This window comes from Leuciscus leuciscus, assembly GCF_965113295.1.
Source record: "Leuciscus leuciscus genome assembly, chromosome: 20".
NCBI lineage: Eukaryota > Metazoa > Chordata > Actinopteri > Cypriniformes > Leuciscidae > Leuciscus > Leuciscus leuciscus.
Genome location: NC_138744.1, coordinates 2,872,829 through 2,892,801, shown reverse-complemented (window position 1 = coordinate 2,892,801; position 19,973 = coordinate 2,872,829). Strand labels below are relative to the sequence as shown.

The 19,973-nt window shown below is 36.9% G+C and overlaps 1 protein-coding gene and 1 long non-coding RNA gene across 4 annotated transcripts in view; one reads left to right on the top strand and one right to left on the bottom strand.

Moving 5' to 3' along the window:
- The window catches only part of LOC309484536, a 312,401-nt gene that overhangs the window by 118,090 nt on the left and 174,338 nt on the right, over positions 1-19,973 (bottom strand). The gene's annotated exons all lie outside the window — the stretch shown is intronic.
- cdk14 (cyclin dependent kinase 14) overlaps positions 1-19,973 on the top strand; it is a 180,217-nt gene that overhangs the window by 134,084 nt on the left and 26,160 nt on the right. For all 3 annotated transcript variants that reach the window (XM_082150759.1, XM_082150761.1, XM_082150760.1), the window contains one exon: positions 6,657-6,804. In XM_082150759.1, the coding sequence (XP_082006885.1) occupies positions 6,657-6,772 (116 nt within the window). In that variant the 3' untranslated portion in view covers positions 6,773-6,804. The remainder of the gene's footprint in view (positions 1-6,656; positions 6,805-19,973) is intronic.

Below are 19,973 nucleotides of genomic sequence, written 5' to 3'. Positions count from 1 at the left end.
GTGAAAAACAAAAGCATGCTTTTTAACTAGTATGTTGATAAACATGAGAATAAACAGTGCTGGGTAATAACTGAGTATATTTAATCTGGATTACACAATCAGATTCCAGATATAAAATACATTGCATTGTATTATATTACACTTTAAAATCAGACTACAGTTACTTTTTATTGATTACATGATTTCATATCATTAACTAAATGGCAGTGAAATGTTCATAATTATTCTGAATTTAACCATATATTGCTGTGTTTGGAAGGCTTTTGTCTTTCAAACACATTAAAATGCACAAATTCATGACATTTCGTATTTATCAAATTCCAAACTTTTCTGTCAGTCAAAGTAATATAGAGAATGGATTTTTTTTTATATATATATATTTCATATCAGTATGGAACAATTATCCTATTCAAAGCAATGTGATAAACAAATCATTAAAAGTAATCTAAAAGTAGTTCGATTGTATTACCTTAAGTGAGTAATTTAATAGATTGTGTAACTAACTACAGTACGTTTTTTGTCATTTGTATTCAGTAAAGGACTACAAATTGTAAGGAATCTACCCAGCACTGAAGATAAATACATGTGCATGTGTTACAGATGCAATAATTGACATCTGACATGTAAGATTACCAGAAAATCTACTGTAGAAACACTATAGACCTCATGCACCAGAGAAACAAGCGCGCAACCGTTTTAGCGGTCGCTCTGTATATCTCTATGGCATCGCTGTCCAGGAGTAATTACGCTGGTGAAGTGGATTTACTTATTGTAAAGTTAACGAAAGTTATCATGAGGATTGTAAAGTTTAAAGCAGATTTCTTAAAGGGGTCATATAATGGTACATGCACTTTTACAAGTTGATTGTACTGAAGTGTGTGTTGGCAGTGCCTGTACACAACCATCATAAAATGATAGAAATCCATCCAGTGTTTTTTTTAAATCTTCTTATACGTTTCCCCCCATCTCAAATCAAGCTGTTCGATATTGTGACGTCACAAAATCGACGCCCCTCCCACAATTGCTGATTGACAGGAGCGTTTCAACACAGACCCGCCCTCGCTCGTGAGCGAGCTGTCAATCATAGCCCGTGCGGACCGGCGCGGTCATTGTTGATAGCTGGAGCACTGTCTGTCTATGAGCAGAATGGCGGTGTTCTGTTCTTGGGTGTAATAAGGAACACAGCAGTCATATTGATGTTCTTAAATCCGAACCGCTGAAGACGCAGTGGCTGAGTTTTTTTTCGAAGGGGAATATTACTCACGATCAACGTCAATGCTTTCATGTTTGCGTGAATCATTTCACACACCAGACTGCTTTATAAACGAGGTCAGTATAAAGCTGGTTTTGCTAAGAAAAGTAGTGTCAAAAAAGGATCAGTACCAACTATTCGTGTTCCTGCTGCACCTCCAGAAGAACTGAAGTGAGTGTAACGTTTTATTAACCTTTATATTAATATTTATATTAATCTTTGCAAACCGCTTGCACGCCTCACGAATGCGGCTATTTTTACACTCAGGGTACATTACGGAATGTTTTCTATGTACGACGTTCTCAATATAATTCATAATCCCACGTTTATAATGAACAACGCGTTATGGTTATTGTGTTATTATTAGAAACGGTGTGTACGCACAGAACAGAGGGGCGGGATGAGCAAAGCTCATTATCATTTAAAGACACATGCACTGAAATGGCGTGCTGAAAACAGAGCTGTCTTTGACCAGGTAAAATTAGTGTTTTCTTACAATACTAATGAGAATTTTTAATTTAAGTATATTACAAACTTTTAATTTAGACCCTAAAGAATCATATTAGCTTGTACAAAAATGGCATTATATGACCCCTTTAACAAATGTCAGTCGACCGGGAAGATTTTAAAACGAGCCGTTCATTCATAAATACTTAAGATCGCTGTGAAAATACAGACCGGAAGACAAAAGACAACTAGCCTGTTTTTTTGTCATTCATTGACGCATCGAAGCCCAGATACTGTTCAAACATCCCTGACTGACAACTAGCAGCTCTGACGCGACATTAAAGTCACCAATGAAATCAAAATTGACCATTCTTGGTTTTTTTATGCAGTTTCTGTCAGGACCACTATCGTCGAATACGATTGTCAATTAGCACGCAGTTTGGTTTGGCGTTATGGTTTTGTTCTGGGCGAGAACTCCCTGCGCATCCATTTAGCCTAGCATATATAAGAGCAGGGAGAGCAGCGATAAGTCAAGTCAAGTTTATTTGTATAGCGCTTTTCACAATACAGATTGTATCAAAGCAGCTTCACAGTATTAAATTAAAATAATACAACAAAGTTTGTTTCAAGAGGAATTTATTGATTGATAAAATTTGATTAAATATCCCCAAAATATCCCCAACCTTAGATAACCCCTCCTTAGGGTAAACAGAACAGAACCAACATGAATGTATTGCAAATATAATTCAAGATTTTAAATACAACATAATTCGAGAATTCAAGGGGAATCAGAATGCCAAATCCTGACTGGATTTGAGGAGCTGGGGATGGAGGAGGGTAATTCACTCCTGAGAAACGCGATAGCTGCTGATAATACTGAAGGAGCTTATAAATGTATACAGTGATAGGCGTCGTATTCCTATAGGTAGACATGGATCAGCTGAGAGTCAGCTGATGCGAGCTTGACTAACGTGACCTGCCAGTAGTGTTGTCAAAAGACCCGGTCCTTCAGTACCAAGTCGGTACTAAAAAAATGAACCGTTACAGTACCAGCTTTTCTTAAGGTACCGGTGGTACTGAAGTACCGGGTTAATCCAGTTCTTGATGCGCTGTCCGAAAGGTGCACGGTTCATAAGAGCACTGAGACATGGCGACCGGCGTCTCTAATGCGATACATATGTAAATATTTTGGATTAGGCTAATGTCACGTTGACATAAGGGGCCGTTCACAAAGTGCGTTTTTTGCGCGTACAAATTCGTAATTTCAAATAGAAGCGACGCGCCGTGCTCGTTTTTCGATGAGCCCCATTACCGCGCGCCTACATTTGAAATAACGCAAAACACGCGATATGTGAACAGCCCCTAAAGTGGTATCGGGTGCGGTTGTATCGGGGTAGTTTTACGGTTACAGGTTTATCGGTATTAGTTTAATACAAACACCTGATTGTTCATGTTTGTTCACTTCATTCATTGTGCATTAAATAATGTTAACAGATTAAACTTTTGATTTTAAAAATGTATTAGTACATTTTTTTATTAACGCCAAGGAGAATAATTGCTACAGTATATAACTATTGTTTATTGTTAGGTCATTTTATGTAAGGGTTAATGACCGACGAGGTGTCCATTGTCAGGTATTAATGGACGACGGCGAAGCGTGAACCGTCCGACGCGCAGCGAAGTCCATTAATACCTGACACAATGGACACCTCGAAGGGCATTAACCCGCTTATACCATGGTCACTTGCCAAATAACACATTTTTAAAACATTAGTTTATATTTTTATTAGTTTTACAATCGAAATCTAAAGTTTTTACAAACAATAACTTGGTTTCCCTGGTTACGCCTGACGGTTTATTTAGCAACCGGAGATATTTACAGTCCGCTCAGCTCGTAGAAGCCTTCAGTTTACTGCCTGTTGCTATGGTTACTCACAGCTGATGTAGCCAGCGCATTTATTTATTCATTTCGAACGGTAAACAGTCAGTTTCACCAGAAATCCTTTACTAGGTGTCCTCTAGCACTTTATAATGGACACCCTGCAGCCAATCAGAATCCAGTATTCACCCAGACCATGGTATAACTAATGTTATCTAACAAATGGAATCTTATTGTAAAGTGTTTTTAATACTACAGTTTCCATCTTTGTAACGGTGATATACACTTTAATATGTAAATTTAACCTAAATTAAGCTTTGGTACCGAAATTGGTACCGAGAACCGTGGATTTTCACTGGTATTGGTACCGAATACTGAAATTTTGGTACCGTGACAACACTACCTGCCAGAACTGACGCTACGCTTGATATTTGCTGTATTTATTATAATTGATTTACCCATACACAAAATAAATATATTTTGGGAATATATGCAAATATTCGAAATTGGCCCAATAAATATATTTTTGTTAAATATATGTAAATATATATTTATTTATTTTTGAAAATATATTTTAGTTAAATATGTGAATATATGTATATGTCAATATATTTACTAACAACATATATGTTCATATATGTTTTAACTTTTGCAAATTGTTTCATTTGAAGTTCATTTGAACACTGAGTTCTATCTATTGTTTAAGTGCACTTCACTGTTGGAGTGTCACTGTTATACTTGCATCATAAATATTGTGCATATTTTCAATATTTAAATGACTTCAGGAAAGATGTCAATAAAACACAACAATAAATCTAATAATTGCACTTAGTGTTAGGTACGTGCCACCTAATATGGCCTAATAGTCCTAGGAAAGCAACTATCTGTCATTTTACATTGCAGTCATTTAAATGTAAGTACAGTATTTATTATAGCTGTGTGTCATAATACAGTAGTGAAATATGGTAGCCTACTGTTGTGTACAGGGGAAAAGGTAGAGGAATTACTATGATCAAAATACATTTTCGACCCTTCTTTAGCAAGCTAAACATTTTATGACCATATATTTTGTTATAAATGTAAATATATTTCACACTTAACATCATATATTTTTGTTATATTTCAGAATATATTTCAAAATGATAAATATAAGTGAACAACAATGCAAATATATTTCAATGTATTTGGAATATATGACACTTTAAAATATATTTCAAAAAAAAAAATTCTGTATGGGTATCTGCGCACATAATTCTCTTCTCTGATGATGTGTTTACTGGCGTGAGGGCGGGACAACCTGTCACTCACATGAGATCCACCAATAGCAATTGTACAGAATCAAACCTCGCCCTACATTTGTTCTTGTTCAAGAAGCTGTTCCACTCAGATATACGTCACAATAGGGATGAAAAGAGTGCAACTTCCGTTTCATGCCGACTTTAATAAAGCGTTCGTGTTCAACACTTGCAGAAGCATTGAGCTGCTGCTGATGATGATGATTCGGGTCATTCTGGCTGGTTTGGGATTTTAAAAGACCTCAAGGCCTTTTGTCATGTCTAAAGTGACACGTATCCATAATCCACACACGTGAGAGACCTCCACAGCCGCTGATCGTCTTTACGCCTCGGTTAGTAGACAGACAGAACTGCAGCACAGGCACATTTAGTCCTAACACATGTTCTGCACTACAGAAAACAGGCGTTTGCGGAAGACAAGCGTCGGGCAAGTCATTTGAATACGAGAGTGAGGTTTTTAATTTGACAGATTAGGAGTCGGAGCTGAATTAATCCTGTTATCAGCTCACAGCAGGTTGTTTTCGGGAGGAAGGCGGGACTCAGGCGTGGAGGCGGGTCTTTGACGCACAGAGCGCAGCGCCGCTTTTCAAGCAGAAGAATGAAGGGAAAATTAATTCTGTTGTTTCATATACGCTTGCGGTTCAAACACAAAAGAGAACGGTTGCTGTTTGGGGGAAGCTGGACGAGTAATTAACATTTCAGCTCCGGCTTTGATTGATACGGAAAATGCAGCAGGATTTATGATGTTTATTAAATGAAACGGCTCATATTTATCTTAACTAGTGCTGCTTGTTACAGCAAGAACCATTTTTACTGTTGTGCATATACACACATACTGTACATACACATATACACAAACAACTGTTCAAATGTTGATTGCATACTGGTTTTAATCAATAGTATACACTACATGTGTGTGTGTGCGTACTCTGACACTACATCTCTGGGTCTTTCTGAGGTGACAAACACACCTGTGATGTTTTGAGCTCATCACAATGAAGCAGTTACAGTGGGAGCATGACGGATAACACTCGAGTTCTGCTGTAAGATGTTCAGTAATGGTTGTTTTTATCAGGGTTTATCAGGGTTTAAAGCAGCTTTACAGGGTCACTGGCTTCTTGAATGCAGTAAATAGGGTTTGACTCTGGTGTGTGTGTGTGTATCTGAGATAGTGGCATTCGGTTCCTTAGGAATATAACGCAGTAGAAACGGCTTTGATGAATTAATTATGGAATACTATATATATTATATATTCTTGTTTATCTATGAATCAGTGCCTTATGCAGTTTGTTCAGGGTTTACTGTAGTGTTTATTCTTCTCAACACAACTATCATCAAATTCCCCATATGTAGTTCACAGCGCTTCATGGGATAGTTAATTAATACATTTTCTTTTTTTACATTATCTTATAAAAAAAAAATGTTTTAAATCAAATTTTGTAATGTTTTTATCTCAATGCTGATTGGATTGGTTAATGAATGAACTCTTTTTGAATAATTATTTTAAATTCCTATTGCAAAAGGAATGAGTTTGTTTTATAGTTTGATTCATCATTTCTTTCTTGATCTATTTTGAATTTCTCAGTAATTGATTTCCTAATTTTCAACAATATCTCTCTTGTCATTATCATCATCATCATCATCATCATCACAATACTATTGTTTTCCCCTCCCCTTCTGTACTTTTACATGATGATGTTATATTTTCCATTGTCTTTTCTCAAAGAAGATTTCATACACGTTGTATAAAGACTCTCAGACTGAATCTGTGGTTGTTTTTCAGTGTCTTCTATCTTCACCGTTCCGACCGTTAAGTTACAGCCTGAGTCTGGCGACAGCATCCAGGTGTGCAGTAAGACCAACAGTCACGGCAAAGGGACGTCAAACAGCAAACACTGACCTGGACGAGCCGCCCGCCGGGACCCCAACAGGTACGACACACGATGCTCCAGGCGCTCTTACGGTTCGACCGTCTCTGCTTATGTTTGAAACGGCACTAGCATGTTGTTTATTGCATATTGTAAAGTATTTAGTGCATACAATTGATTAAAAAACAGTTTGCAATCAACATTTGAACAGATGTTTGCAACATAGTTGTTATGTGACCTTGCAGATTGCATTTGTTTGTCAAAGTTATTGTTTGTCAGTTCAACCAAATTATGATTCAAGAATCAATGTTTTCATTGTCAAAAGCAAATGGGTAATTTTATAGATTTATCGAAGCAAAAAATGTAATTAAAATTTGTTTGTTAGAGTGAGTCAAATTATAGATATAGTGATGAAAATAAATGCGAAAAGTACTATGTAATGTTTTGAGAAAGAGAAACTTGTGTTTCCAAATATTTTATTGAATTTTGAGAATATGTAAGTGTGAAAAAGTGTTGCATTTCAGTGTATATGTGTGTATCTCCATTGCTATGATTAAATATTGCGTTAGCCCATATCTGCCACTGCCCTCTTCAGATAACAGTGTTAGTCATTGATAAACCAATGCACTAGTCTGTCGTTCCAAACACACACCAGCGTCTGATTCACTCTTACAGGGCAGCGAAGGTCATTTTCATTATATCCAGAAAGAGGCTTTATTTGCATTTAATTTGCGGTGTGTATGAGAGCATGTCATGTGGCGGGCTAAAGCTCATAATGGCTGTAATGCAGTGACGGAGGGGAAGAGGCCCCGCTCACAGGGATTAGCAGTCAAATTACAGGCAGGTGCTCTGGGAGATTTACGCCGGAGCCCCGGGAAGCTGCGGACCTCTGCAACCCGTCTGCATTAGAGAATAACACGGAATAATGACAGAGAAGGAGACAACGAGACTCATCAGAGTCATTTCAGGCGCTCCACGTGCGGCAGATGGACCAAATGTGTGCAGAGAGTCCTGCGTGTGTGTGGCTGCATGGTGATGGTGAAAACCAGGGCTGTGTGATATTGGAAAAAACTGATATTGCGATATTTGTTTTTCTGCGATATGAAAGAATACAGGAAGTTGCACCAGATGACTTGCATAACTCTATTTGTAAAGAATTCGGCTGCATCCATCACACACTCTCTTGAGCAGGTGTTATTTTGAATAAGCACTTGCTCTGCGTGCGCTAAAAAAGTATCTATATAGAATGAATGTGTGTAATATGTATATAATTCGGTTGTACTACATTCGCCATGTTGTCATTATCATGTGACCTTACGTCGCTTCACTGCCATTCACTGATCCTCTCCTGTGGCCTCATGGGATAGTAAAGTGTCCATCGTATGCACACTTCAGGATCAGATCGGGAGTAGTAGGTCTCTTTTATATTAGACTTACTTATTTTGTCACATACTGTTTTTCGCGCACAGCGGACTTTTCCCTCCACAGACGCACGTCGGTAAACTAGCAAATGCATTTGCGCTCCCGGGGGCGGTTCAGCGCAAAGAGAAGGTGTGTTCCGGCGCAAACGTATTTTGCAGGTTTAGAAAACAATTCCGCCACTGACCAAGAAAAACCTAGTCTAAAGTCAGCGGCACGTTGCGCATGTTATTCATATGCTATTTTAAGGGCACATGCTTGGCCATGATCAATGTAGCGTGTGCACTTTGCTTATCTCATCTACACACAAACGCAGCAGTTCTCATTTTTAGAAAACCATACATTATTACAAGGAAAAATATTACCACACGAGGGAAATCATTGTGGTGTCTATGAAGATGTGAAAAAATAGGCATAAATCTAGCTTACACATTTACCCAAATTATTATACGCCTGTTTAACCGAAGCTAATTTGGGTGTGTTTCTCCATCCCCAATGTCACTTCTCTGTGTTTTACGGCCCTGACGAGAACGTCGGTCTCCTCGGCTGTGAACCGCTCCTGGTGTGTATCTGGCAAATCCGCCGTTATAATAGCAATCCGCCATGGAACAAGCGCGCCTGCTCTTAAAGGGAATCTGAGATGTCGCTCTGATTGGTTTATTTCACGTTACGCCCAAACCACACCTATGAATAATGAAGCTACTTCAGACCAACACATTTTAGATTTGCGAGACCCGCCCACAATGTTAAAATAGGGCCCTTTAAGTGCTAAATCCATTTAGGGCTGAATGATTGTCATTCATGTGTGTTCATGAAATGAAAAATGAAAAAATGAAAAATGAAAAAATGAAAAAAAAAAAAAATGAATAAATGTTCATACTTGAGTTAAGTCTTTACAAGACTAACTCAACTCAAACCAGTAAGTTTATTGTGATTATTGAATAAAATTACATTTACTTTACTGTAAAATTACAATACTAATATCTACATCTTTATTTGTTCCATCAATGTTTTATTTTGACACGTTGCCAGCAAATAAATAAATGCGCTGCTGGTTTCAGAGTGAAGGAACTGTATGTTGATTTACACACGTGCAGCTCACGGTGTCTCAGAGTGGCTTGAATTACAGTAAACCAGAAGCACTGTATCATGAACTACACATGTGTAAATGACACGCATATATTTATTTAATTTATTTAATGATCCTGAAAATTCAGCTTTGCATCACAGAAATAAATGATAATTTAAAGTATAATAAATTGAAAACCAATAATTTTAAATTGTAATAATATATCACAATATAAAAAAAAAAATCTGTATTTTTGATCAAATAAATGCAGGCTTGATGAGCAGAAGAAACTTCTTTCAAAAACATTAAAAATAGTAATGTGTCCAAACTTTTGGCCTGTACTGTATATATTTTATTTATATATATATATATATATATATATATATATATATATATAAATATACTGTATATATATATATATATATATATATATATATTGTGCAACCCTAGGGAAAATAGTAGTCTGTAAAGCATTCACTGGGTACATATTGAATAACCACAATTTATTTGCAACGTCTCTAATGCAATTATTATTACTCATAAATCTTTCTAAAGATTTATGAGTCTACGGACATACTTTCTACTGACATTTATGCTGAGTTCGTAGCCACTTTCAAGAAACGGCTGAAGACGCATCTTTTTCGACAGCACTTGATCCTGTAATACTAACACGTTCTCTTCTATTCTCTTCTATTATAAAACAAAACAAAAACTTACTGCGTTAGATCAAACTGAGAAGGGTCATACAGTAGCACTTGCATATTGTTGTCCTACTGTTAGATGAACTGCTTCTATTGTTCTCATTTGTAAGTCGCTTTGGATAAAAGCGTCTGCTAAAGGAATAAATGTAAATGTAAATGTAAAGCATGTGTTGTTAGACTAGTTTCACGATCCTGCTACAAAATCTGTAGTTTTCTTCCGGGAACGAACAATATCCCTAATTTAAATTGCATATGCAAAATAAAGGTGGTTGAGTTCAGTTAGTAGTGTGAAAGGGCCATGACATTTCCCAAATGCGTTCAAAGTGCTTGACCAATCACAACACACTGGTCCAGCCGACCAATCAGAGCACATTGTGCTTGAAGGAGAGGCTTCATAGAGACAGCAACTAAACAGAGCGTTACTGGCAGACTGGGAAGAGAGGTGCTGCAACAATGGAGAATATGAGGAAAATAATGTGTTTTTTAACCTATTCTAGTAGACCCCCCCCCAAAAACAAAATCAAGACTTTGAAAAGGGGTATAACAGGTCCCCTAACATTTCATCTCTGCAGTGATCCTCTCTTTGACATGTTCATGAAGTGCAGATATGAAAGTAAAGTGTTTTGCTTGTCAGCATGCAGAGTTGCGGTGTGTTTTTAGCACGCGTGTGTTTGTGATGGAGAACGCTGCTCAGAAGGGAAGTCACCCCACTGCGAGAGCCGTGTCCTTCCCTCCACCGCACCATTCATATTGAAATCACACGCTTTGTGCTCGGCCTTCTCAACCTGACAGGCTCCGTGGAGCTCAGAGACGCTCCTCTAATCCACACACATCTGATTTAGAAGCGTTCACGCTCCGTGAGACGTCACATGCAAAGATTTCCTGCATGTTTAGGGAGATTTCAAAGGCTGAATGTTTTCATACTCGTCTCTCACATTAGAGGCCCTAAGAGGGTTTTGACACCAAAGTCACTCTTAGAAATGAATTACATGCAGAATATGGAAGCATGTATGATTTATTTTTTAAAGTTCAAATTTTAATTGAACAATGTTTTGTGGAAAAGATGTTTGTTAGCAGTAGAATAATTGGATATAGTTTAAAAATAAAGACAAATAATATTTTGAGGACCATCTAAAATCTTTATGCTTAATTTTCTTAATGCAAAATTATTTCATTTTTATTTTTATTTTGGGGGGGGGAAGTCTTTCCTAATGTCTGAATGTCATTAAGCAAGTGAGATCCTTTTTTGTTTTTGTTTTCAATTTTCAAGCAAAAAATTGGACGTCATTATTACAAAATATCAAAGCAATTGGGATTTTTGTTCAAATGTAAATTTTTACATTTCAAGCAAAAAAAAAAAGGATGAAAAGATGTTTGTTATGAGTGAAACCATAGACAAAATATTTTTAGCCTTATTTTTATGACCATTTATAATTTTTATGTTTAATTTTTTTAATGCAAAATATAATTCTTTGATTTTTGAGGGAATGAAAAGAAATGTTTTATAGATTTGTCCCCACAAAATTTCAAGCTAAACATTTAATTAAAAGACGCTTGTTAGGAGTAAAGTGATGTAGTTTAAAAGGAAGACCAAAAAAAATAAAAATTTGAGGACAATCTAAGATTTTTAGGCTTGGTTTTTATGCAAAATATAATTTCTTATATTTTTGAGATTATAGATGTAGTTTACAATGAAGACCAACAGTATCTAGAACCTAGTTTTAGGACCATTTAATTGTTGCTTTTTGCAAAATATATATATTTTCTCTTTTGATTTTGGGATGCAGTATGTTCTGCGTGTGATTTTGACAGACCTCATCCATTTTGTACATAATATTTTTTGGCCCACTGTATGTTTCTGTGACAAGAAAAGTCCACCAAGACCTGGGCAAGTTCTCCAGCTTTGTATTATTCATCAGAAGTCTTTTCAGAGGAAATCCCCAGCAGGCAGCCTTTGTGCCGCTGATGGAAGCTTTGAGGGCTGCTATTGAGCACAGATGAAGCTTCAGCCCATCGCAGACTAAATGACACGCCTCTCTCACACACTACGCCACAATATCTGTCAGAGACCAGAAAAGAGGCCGAGGGCTTCACAGAGCCAGTGAGAAGAGGGTCACTGGGATGAAATTGGGGTCAGAAAAGATAGAAAAAGGTTGGATGATCTATAGGTCTCTCTTTCTTTAGGGACAGAAAAGCCCTTGCTGATGGTAAAATGCCTAATTTAGTGAAAGATGTGATGGTGCTAGACGTGTTGGGCTTTTCCATTGAATGCCACAGAGGTGCGTGCATTCATAAAGATGACATCAAATAGCTGAAGTTTCTGGATAGTTCTGGGAGTTGCACTGCTGATGCAAGAAGCCACCTATCAGCTGCAATGGCTTTGCATGACATTAGCATAAATTAAGGTCCCAAGGTGATTGATATGGATTCTGTTGTGTGGAGTGTCTGTTTTGGACAGACTGTCTTTGTTACTGGATGCTTTTACATTATTCATGTCATGTCATGAGCGCTATGACAGAGTGTGTGTATAGTGCGTGTAAACCGCTCTAAAGTCTTGAATGCTGCAGTAGATATATCTGTTTTTGTGGACTGGGCTGCTTTAAATTATTTACATGTATTTTGATTTGTAAAGTATTATACAAAATGTTAATATTTATAAATATATATTTTTTATATATTTTATATATTTAAATTGGTTCTGTCAAATTGATTAATCGCATCTAACAAAAGTTATTTTTCATAATATATATATATATATATATATGTATGTATATATATATATATATATATATATATATATATATATATATATATATATATATATATATATATATGTGTATATATATGTGTGTGTGTGTGTGTGTGTGTGTGTATATATATATATATATATAGTATAATATTTTAAATAAATTGTTATATATTGATAAATAAATAAGAAGAGTTGTATATTTATTATTATATTTCTTTATTTTATATTTATATGTATAAATAAATTATATTATATTGTATTGTATAGTTAATATATTTAAAATATATAGTATTTTTATTATATAGTATAATATTTTAAATTATGTATTGAAAAATGTATACGTTTTTTATTTATTATTATATTTCTTTATTTTATATTTATATGTATATGTATAAATAAAATATATATTGTATTGTATAGTTAATATATTTAATATATTATATTGTTTGTATATATATATATATATATATATATATATATATATATATATATATATATATATATATATATTGTAAATGTTATGTATTTAAAAATAGTATATATTATACAATTTTAAATATAATTTTCTATTATCATTGAGCAGAGTTGAACTCCGAGTTGCTGCAGTTAATGGACGTGCAGACAGTGAAGTTCACTTCTGAAATGATTTGATCACTGTGAGTGTGAACTGTGTTGACTAGACTAGAGCGCTGTTTGTTTGTTAGCGCAGTCTGACGGGTTGGCGCGCGTCTCTTTCAGTCCAGGTTGGCACTGGTTTGACTGGGTCAGTTGGCGCGTGTCGCAGGCCTGCAGCGATTCACTGACTCTTTGAAGATAAGAGCCACAGACAGACTGTCCGGTGTGTACAGCAGCCGGCTGTTTATCTACACTCACACACACACACACACACACACACACTTACACATTCAACACACTCTACTGGCACAGTGAACACCTCAAAGTGTGTGTGTACAGATACACACATTCTCTAAACGTGTGGCCTCATGTCGCAGTACACATCAGAAGGTCAAACGCTGACGGACAACAGCTCCATTCTGATTGGCTTTCAGTGGAAAACCAGTGTTGTTTATGTGGTGGATGATGATGTAGAGGAGGAACGGATCACTGAATTTGACTGGTTTGAGAGACCTACGTAAAATCTTCTGGTATCTTATAAACTCAACTTTATTAATATGTAAGATGATTTAGGCATCCTGTAATGCGATGTGATTTTATGTATTATTTGTAAAAATTGAATATTAAGTTGGATTAGATTTGATCTATTTGGGTTTGATTTGGATTATGTAAATTCTCTGTTATATTATGTAGCCTCTGCTTTCATCAGCAAAATGAAAAGTCGATGCAGAAGTGAAGAATAAAAAAAGTACAGTAAATGAGCTCAGTTTAAACTTGTTGAGCTGTGATATGTTAAATTGTTTTAGTTTCCAGTGTCTGTAAATGTTCCTGTACGGTGGTCTGGACTCTGAATCGAGTATCCGGATCACAGACTCTCTTGAGCCGGCGTTAAAGTGGCTTGTTTTATCAGCGACCTCAGTGTGGTGGAGACACTTCGCTTACAGGAGCGGCCATTGATGGAGAAACATGACTTCTCATTGGTCTGAATCTAGCTCCGCATAATTCCATTCTAAACATCATATATTCTGACTCTGATTGGCTGTGGTTGTGTCACGGTTACACAGTGTTATGGGTGCACAAGTTTTATTGGTCTGGAAAGAAACAAATTCATGTGTACAAGGTATCTTAACAAGCAGGTTAGTTCAAGTTAAAGGAACACTCCACCGTTTTTTGAAATAGGGCTTATTCACCTTCTTTCCTACATTTAGATAGGTGGGCAAATGCATTTTTGTCTCAGTGCATGCATTGTTTTAGTTTGACAGGGTCGGCGCCAGCTTAGCTTAGCATAATGAATGGAATCCTTTGTTGCCAGCTAGCATGTCCTGAGTAAAAGTGATATAAAAAAATTTAAAAACCCACCTAATTACTTCTTGTGGCCTGCGTATTCACAACAAGTACAAATAGCGATGCAGATTAACACTAGACAATTTCCTATGCAGATATTGACTTGGGACTATATTAGGGGGAAGCACAGGTGAAGCACTGCTACTTGGGTGCAGAGATATCACGCCCAAGTAGCAGTGCTTCGCCTGTGCTTCCCCCTAATATAGTCCTTAATATATAAGTCAATATCTGCCTAGGAAATCGCCTAGTGTTAATCTGCATCACTATTTGTACTTGTTGTGAATACGCAGGCCACAAGAAGTAATTAGGTGGGTTTTTAAAAAATTTTATATCACTTTTACTCAGGACATGCTAGCTGGCAACAAAGGATTCCATTCATTATGCTAAGCTAAGCTAGCGCCGACCCTGTCAAACTAAAACAATGCATGCACTGAGACAAAAATGCATTTGCCCACCTATCTAAATGTAGGAAAGAAGGTGAATAAGCCCTATTTCAAAAAACGGTGGAGTGTTCCTTTAATGGTTAGCCTGTTTACCACGGTTGTGCAACATTCATAATTAAATTGAGAATGTCTTTAAATTCCAATGCAGTTCCTGAATTTGAGTTGAGATCGCAGACGGGATGCAAAATTGCAAATTGGATTGTAAGGAATTAGAATTAAAATTCAAAGAAATTCATAACATTTTTAACTAGATAAGCAAAAGTTTGAAAAAAAGTTTGCAAATCCTTGAAGTTTGAAGGTTGACAGGCCTTATGATGCAGGCCCAGGCCCAGGCAGATGGCAAAATCTCTGAGCTGCAACCAAACTGGAGCAACTTTAAAAAGAGTTGTGTGATTATTCCCTCGTTTTATTTATGCAACTGCAAACGAGCGTCCCAAAAAAAAAATCACACTCCTCTGTTAGGTTGGCTGGATGGAGTTTCACTTCTCTAATTACAGCTCTGAATGGCTGTGTGTAAAGTCTGCAGGGAAAAGCGTTTGCAAACGTTTCGATCAGGCGCTAAACGTCACCGCATCTTGGCGGTCGCATCTCAATTATAACGCATCACGTTTACAGATGAAAGTGTTTGTGCCGCTGCGGAGCATGAAGTGGCAGGCGACTACGGTGGCGCGTGCGACATGAAAACGAAGACCCACACGCTCACACTCTCTCTCCAGACATATGGGCTCCTCTAATGAGCTTCTAGAAGACGCTGCTCCTCCACGTCTTCTGTGAAGAGCGCCAGCCGCCCGGTCAGATTCCTGCTCGCCTCACACACACCTCACTGGGCCTCTACAAGCTCCAGCTGGAGTTTGGTCATTAAAAAGTTTGAGCATGTGTACCGCAGAAAGAAGAAGGTCTGTTGACACTCTTTTCAGATCTCAACAAGTTGGCGCTCCAGAAAAGTTTTTGTCTAGTGATGCATTTCGGATATTCAGGTGAAGATGCTTATATTTTTCTGTAATTTTCTGAAATGGAGACAAATTGAGACAAATGCTAGGTAGGTGGATGGATGGATGGATGGATGGATGGATGGATGGACAGACAGACAGATAAATACATAGATTGGCAGACAGATAGACAGGTGTGTTGGGAGGTAGACAGACAGACAGGTTGGTAGACAGACATGTTGGTAGATAGACTGATAGGCAGTCATTCAGATAAATACACAGACAGACAGACAGGTATGTATGGAGATAGACAGACAGACAGGTTGGTAGATAGACTGATAGGTAGTCAGACAGATAGATATATAGACAGACAGACAGGTTGGTAGACAGACATTTTGGTAGATAGACTGATGGGCAGTCATACAGATAATTACACAGACAGACAGACAGACAGAGACAGGTATACAGATAAATACATAGACAGACAGACAGACAGGTATGTAGGTATATAGACAGAGACAGGTAGACAGACAGATAGACACAGATAGGTAGTCAGACAGATAAATACGTAGATAGACAGGTTGGTTAGTAGATATACAGAGAGGTAGGTAGTAAGAAAGGTAGTCAGACAGATAAATGCATAGATTGACAGACAGACAGGAATGTAGGTATGTAGACAGACAGGTTGGTAGGTAGACAGACTGACTGATAGTTAGGTAGATAGACAGATAGGTAGACTGACAGATAGTTAGGTAGTGAGTGTGTGTTGTCAGATGTGACATGATTCAGGTGGTACTGTTACCGCAGTGTGTTTGTCAGACAGCCAGGTGGAGAGAGAGACAGGTGGAGAGAGAGACAGGTGGTGAGAGAGAAGGGTGGAGAGAGAGACAGGTGGAGGGTAATTATCCAGGCTTACAGACAGCGCTCTCAGATCGTCGTGTCAAACAGCTTCACTCTCTCACACACACACACACACACACACACACACACACACACACACACACACACACACACACACACACACACACACACACACACACACACACACACACACACACGCCTGCCTCTCTACAAACTTTCCCAAACCCAAACAAAACAACCACATACTGGAAGTTTGATGATGTTATGCTGGTTTTATTTGTATCTACACAACAGCACGTCTGCGTCTCTCACCACGTCTCTATTTTAAAGGTGGCGCTCCAGGACGATAACATCACGACATCCAGAGAATGACAGATAATAGGCGATTATCTGCATAAATATCGTCTGCTGATGGAAACACGTGTGTGTTTGCATACACCTAACCATACTTTGGGGACAAATTTGCACCCAGAAGTGAGCTAAACCTGACAATAAATCTCCATTTTGAGGTCGTCCTCATTTGTAAAACAATATAAAAAATAAATAAAAGAAAGATTTGTTTTTTAATTGCAGAAAGTTTTCTTTCTGTCGGAGATTGAACTAGCAGCCTTCAGGTCTCCACCGCTGGGACTGTGTGTTCTTGTGTGTTTCAGATGAATGCCATATTGTATTAAGCATGTGGTTCTTTCTCTGCAGCGCGGTGGGGTTTTAGTGGCGTGGTGGGATTGGCTTCACTCACGCTGAGGAGTTTCTTTATCAGGATCACGCAGGACAGGAAGGTAAAGCAGAATGAGAAAATGATTTCTGACAGTGAGACTCTTAGCCCTTCCAAACAGTCTGGCCCACTTACACACACACGGCCTGAGTGAGTGTGTGTGAATACAGACTGTGTAGTAAAAGCACGTTAGTGTCACTTCATGAGGCTCAATGGGTCGGGCGAATCCATTAGACTGAATCCAGCTCACCTCAGTTGTGGAGTTTAGAGAATTTTTACCTCCACCAACTAAAAATACACCTGGATGATTTCTGCTGCATGAGTTTTTCTTGCTGAAGAGACCAGGGGCTGGTTTCACAAAGATAGACTTTGACTATGGCTTTAGATATAGTAGATAGTCAGACTTCAGATAGACATCTAAATCAGACCGTTGCACAAAGCACTTAAGACTCTTGACTATCTTAAGTAGGACTACACTGCAATGCATTCTGGGTAAAATAAGACACTTTTCAAAACAAAAAACATGGCGGATCGAGTAAGCGCATTCAGCCGCTCAGTGCAGTTTACCCCAGTGGATAATATGTGTTTGTTGGAGGAGTATAACAGTTACAAGGACATTTTACTTGGGACATTTAGCGGAGAATGTAGTAACAAGAAGAAATGTTTAAATTATGAGCCATTTTCCCTTTTCTTTTGGCTGTTTGTAATGTAACTGATTGTTACTGCTGGTTGCCAAGGTAACAGAGTCTTAGACCTAAGTTAGCCTGGGGGGGGAAGGGGTCTAATTATTAGTTTTTGGTCTAAATTAAGTCAGTCTTTATTTTTGTGAAACAGTCTAACTTGCATTAGACTAGACTATGAGCACAGCATAGACTCGTCTAACTCTATAGACCGGTCTAAAGTAGCTTTGTGAAACCGGCCCCAGTGTTGCTCTTTTCCAAAACCTAGGGCTTAAAATGAATCATGTTTCCTCAAAAGGCACGTTATTTTGGCCAGATTTTAAGGTAGCATCATATGCATCCCTCGTAGGCAAGGCAAGTTTATTTATATAGCACATTTCATACACTATTGCAATTCAAAGTGCTTTACAGAAAATAATTTAAATAATCACAGAATAAAAGCAAGGGAAATTAAAACGGTTATAAAAAATAATTAAAAGAGATATATGATACAGTTATAAAATGAATTAGGAGTAAAAAGATGATAAACTTCTCATCTGGTAAAACACCAGTGTATCATATTTTTACACAGTTTTACTGTGAGATTTCCCCATGGTGATCACACTGTGTCTGTGGTGTTCTGTCGTTGATAATGTAATGATCTGAGCGAGGCAGATTTATTTCACAGATAGTGGGTAACACTTTATAATAACGGCACGCTATTAATCATTAGTTAAACGGTTAATTAATAATTTATAATGCATTAATAGACATTAATAAGCATTTTATAAATACAGCTATAAATGCTTTATTCTTGATTTAAAAGCATATCTATAATGCGTTTAATAATTGTATTTTCATACTTTATTAATGATGATTTATAATTTCTAAATGAAGTATTGCATTATTTACAAACCGGTTATTTAGGAGCTGTCAGTGGTTCATAAGATCACTTAGAAAGTGTAAGTAAATGATTAATAAACTATTTAAATGTACATTCATACATCTTATTATTCAGACATATAGTAATAGTTACTTAGTGTGGTTTATTAATAGTTAGTAGTAGTTAATAGTTTAGTAATAGTTACTTAAATGGTTTATTAACATGTATTTTTACTGTAATTCATGATTAATTCAGGTAGTTATAAAGCATTTAGGGCTGGGGGAATTAACGCGTTAATCTTTGCGATTAATTTGAGATGTTTAACGCGTTAAAAAATAAATAACGTCTTTAAATCTCCTTTATAAATGCTTTACAAGGCATAACTAGTCCTCACTTTAGATGAGCTCACAAAATAGTTAACTGACCACTACTAAATGCTTTATAACGACCTGAATTTACAACATTTACTTACACTTAAGTGATCTTATGAATCACTGACAACTCCTAAATAACTGCTTTGTAAATAATGCTATACTTCATTTAGAAATTAGAAATTGATCATTAACAATTATTAAACACATTATAGATATGCAAGAATAAAGAATTTATAGCTGTATTTATAAACTGCTTATTAATATCTATTAATGCATTATAAATTATGAATTAACTGTTTAACTAATGATTAATAGCGTGCCGTTATTATAAAGTGTTACCAGATAGTGTTTTACAGAAAAAAAACATTGGTTACCAAAATTCTTCCAAAAATCTTCTTTTGTGTTTCGCAGAAGAGAGAAACACAAACAGGTTACGAATGACATCATGTACGAGTAAATCATGACAGAATG